The sequence below is a fragment of the Coffea arabica genome, chromosome 1c, assembly GCF_036785885.1.
Source record: "Coffea arabica cultivar ET-39 chromosome 1c, Coffea Arabica ET-39 HiFi, whole genome shotgun sequence".
Taxonomy (NCBI): domain Eukaryota; kingdom Viridiplantae; phylum Streptophyta; class Magnoliopsida; order Gentianales; family Rubiaceae; genus Coffea; species Coffea arabica.
The window spans coordinates 5,964,198-5,967,124 of NC_092310.1; the positions used below are offsets into that span (position 1 = coordinate 5,964,198).

At 44.1% G+C, this 2,927-nt stretch overlaps 1 protein-coding gene across 1 annotated transcript; it reads left to right on the top strand.

The window, feature by feature from the left end:
• The first annotated feature begins 985 nt into the window (after positions 1-985).
• Positions 986-2,374, top strand: LOC113737133 (uncharacterized). Its single transcript, XM_027264394.2, has one exon. The coding sequence runs from the start codon at positions 986-988 to the stop codon at positions 2,372-2,374; it is 1,389 nt and encodes a 462-aa protein (XP_027120195.2).
• The last annotated feature ends 553 nt before the right edge of the window (positions 2,375-2,927 follow it).

Consider the following 2,927-nt stretch of genomic DNA (forward strand, 5'->3'; position numbering starts at 1 on the left):
AGCAACCGTTGTGCATTACTTTTCTAAGTTTAAATGATAACACATCTTTTTAGTTGAAATCTGGCCTAATTCATCTCTTACCATCTTTTCATGGTTTATTAGGTGAGGAGCCCTATAAGCACTTGCAAGAGTTCGACGTCGTATGCAATAGTATGAAGCCTCCGAGAATTACAGAAGAGCAGATAAAAATGAGGGTCTTCCCCTTCTCTTTAAAGGACTCCGCGAAAGACTGGCTGCACTACCTACCAACTGGTAGTATCACCACGTGGGACCAGTTGAAGAAGAAATTCTTAGACAAATATTTCCCTGTGTCTCGAGCTGCAAACCTAAGGAAGGAGATATGCGGCATCAAATAACACCTAGACAAGTCCCTCTATGAGTACTGGGAGAGGTTAAGAAGTTGTGTATCAAATGCCCTCAGCATCAGATAAGTGAGCAACTGCTCATCCAATATTTCTACAAGGGGCTACTTTTCAGAGACAGGAGTATAATCGATGCTGCAAGTGGAGGGGCGTTGGTGAACAAGACTTCTCGGGCAGCATGGGAGTTGATTGAGGGAATGGCTGAAAATTCGCAGCAATTTGGTACTAGGGAGGATGTCCCGACGCATAAGGTGAATGAGGTAGAAACATCCTCCATCCAACAACAAATTTCTGAACTGACATCCTTCGTGCGACAGTTAACTGTGAAAAGTGCCTCACAAGCCAAAGTGTGTGGGGTATGTGTTGCCTTGGGTCATTCTACAGAAATGTGCCTACTAGTTCAAGAAGAAAATGCAGAACAAGTGAACATGGCCGGCCATGCGCCCGCGCCAAGAAAGCAATACGACCCTTACTCAAGCACCTACAATCCTAGTTGGAGAGATCATCTCAACCTCAGTTATGGAGGGAATAGGCAGTCCAACTTCGTACCAAATAGGCAGTAAGGGTACCAGCAGCAGTACCAACCTCGCCAACCACCACCCCCTTCGAACTTGAGTCCGTCCATGGAAGAGATGATGAAACAACTATTCGCGAATCAACAAAAGATGAATTCAGACATGCAAAGCATGAGGAATCAACTGGGGCAAGTGCAGTCATTGCAAACTCAAGTAAATCAAATGGCCATCGCAATCAACCATTTGGAGTTCCAGGTTCAAGGGAACTTACCATCTCAACCTGAGTTGAATCCGAAGAATGTGAGCGCCATGACCTTGAGGAGTGGCAAGGGGGTCCAAGGACCCGACCCGGTGATTCCTAAGGACAAGGATGAGGAACAAATAGAGAAAGAGTTGGAAGAGGAGAGCAGAGACACCAAAGATCCAAAGGTAACCTCGGATCCAGTCATTACAGTTAGGACTAATCCGCCTCCCTTTCCAAACAGGTTGGAAAAACCAAAAAAGCAGGACAAGGAGAAAGAGGTCTTGGAGATCTTTCGAAAGGTGGAAATTAACATTCCCCTACTGGATGCGATCAAGCAAGTACCCCGATATGCAAAGTTTTTTAGAGACTTGTGTGTCGACCGAAGGCGGTTGAAGGGAGATGAGCGAGTCATAGTGGAGGAGAACGTGTCAGCAATTTTGCAAAGGAACCTTCCACCGAAACGTGGGGATCCAAGTATATTCACCATTCCCTGTAGGATAGGTAATACCTTGATTGGTAGGGCTATGTTAGATCTAGGAGCCTCAATTAATGTTATGCCAAAGTCTATTTATACTTCTTTGAATTTAGACCCTTTGAAAGAGACTGGAATAATAATTCAACTGGCTGACCGAACCAACGCATACCCTGACGGGTTGATTGAGGATGTTTTAGTGAAAATTAATGAATTGATTTTTCCTACTGATTTTTATGTGCTTGATATGGATGATGAACACTCCCATGACCCGTTACCTTTATTGTTAGGCCGACCCTTTTTTAGCACAATCCGAACAAATATTGATGTTAATAAGGGCACTCTGTCCATGAAATTTGATGGTGATATTATTCATTTTAACATTTTTGAAATCATGAAATATCCGTCAGATTCAAATGTTAGCTCTGTTTTCTCTGGAAATGTTATTGACCCTGCTGTACAAGAAGTTTTTGAAATTGAAGGCAGGGATGAGTTGGAAGTTACCTTGACCAGGCACTTCAAGTCAGTGATGACGTCTAGAGTAGAGTTGAGTGAAGAATTCAAACGTGTGATTGGAGCGTTGCAAACGTTGCCAACTACGAAAATAAGGTATGATCTCGTACCCATTTTTACACCTGAATCTCACCAACGGCTACTTCCATTTGTGGTGCAGGTACCTGTTTTGAAATTGAAACCGTTGCCAAAATACCTCAAGTATGCATACTTGGGTGAGGGGGAGACACTCCCGGTGATCATCTCCGCGAGTCTATCAAAAGTCTAAGAAGACAAATTGATTCGAGTTTTGAGGGACCATAAGCAGGCGATAAGATTGACCATCGCCGATATCAAGGGAATTAGCCTCGCGGTATGTATGCATCGGATTCGACTCGAGGAGGGTGCTAAGCCTGTGCGGCAGGCTCAGAGGAGACTAAATCCCCTCATGATAGAGGTAGTGAAGAAAGAGATCTTGAAACTGCTAGATGTAGGTATAATCTTTGCAATATCAGATAGCCCCTGGGTGAGTCCAGTACAGGTGGTCCCGAAGAAGGCAGGGGTGACGGTGGAGTCAAACCAAGAGGGTGAGATCGTACCAATTCGAAAGCCCATCGGGTGGCGGCAGTGTATAGATTATAGGAAGTTGAACGCCTTCACGAAAAATGACCATTTTCCCCTTCCTTTCATTGATCAAATGGTAGAGCGATTAGCAGGTCAAGCTTACTATTATTTTTTGGATGAATTTTCAGGTTATTTCCATATTGCTATCGCACCCGAGAGCCAGGAGAAAACAACCTTCACGTGCCCATTTGGAACATTTGCATATTGAAGGATGCCAT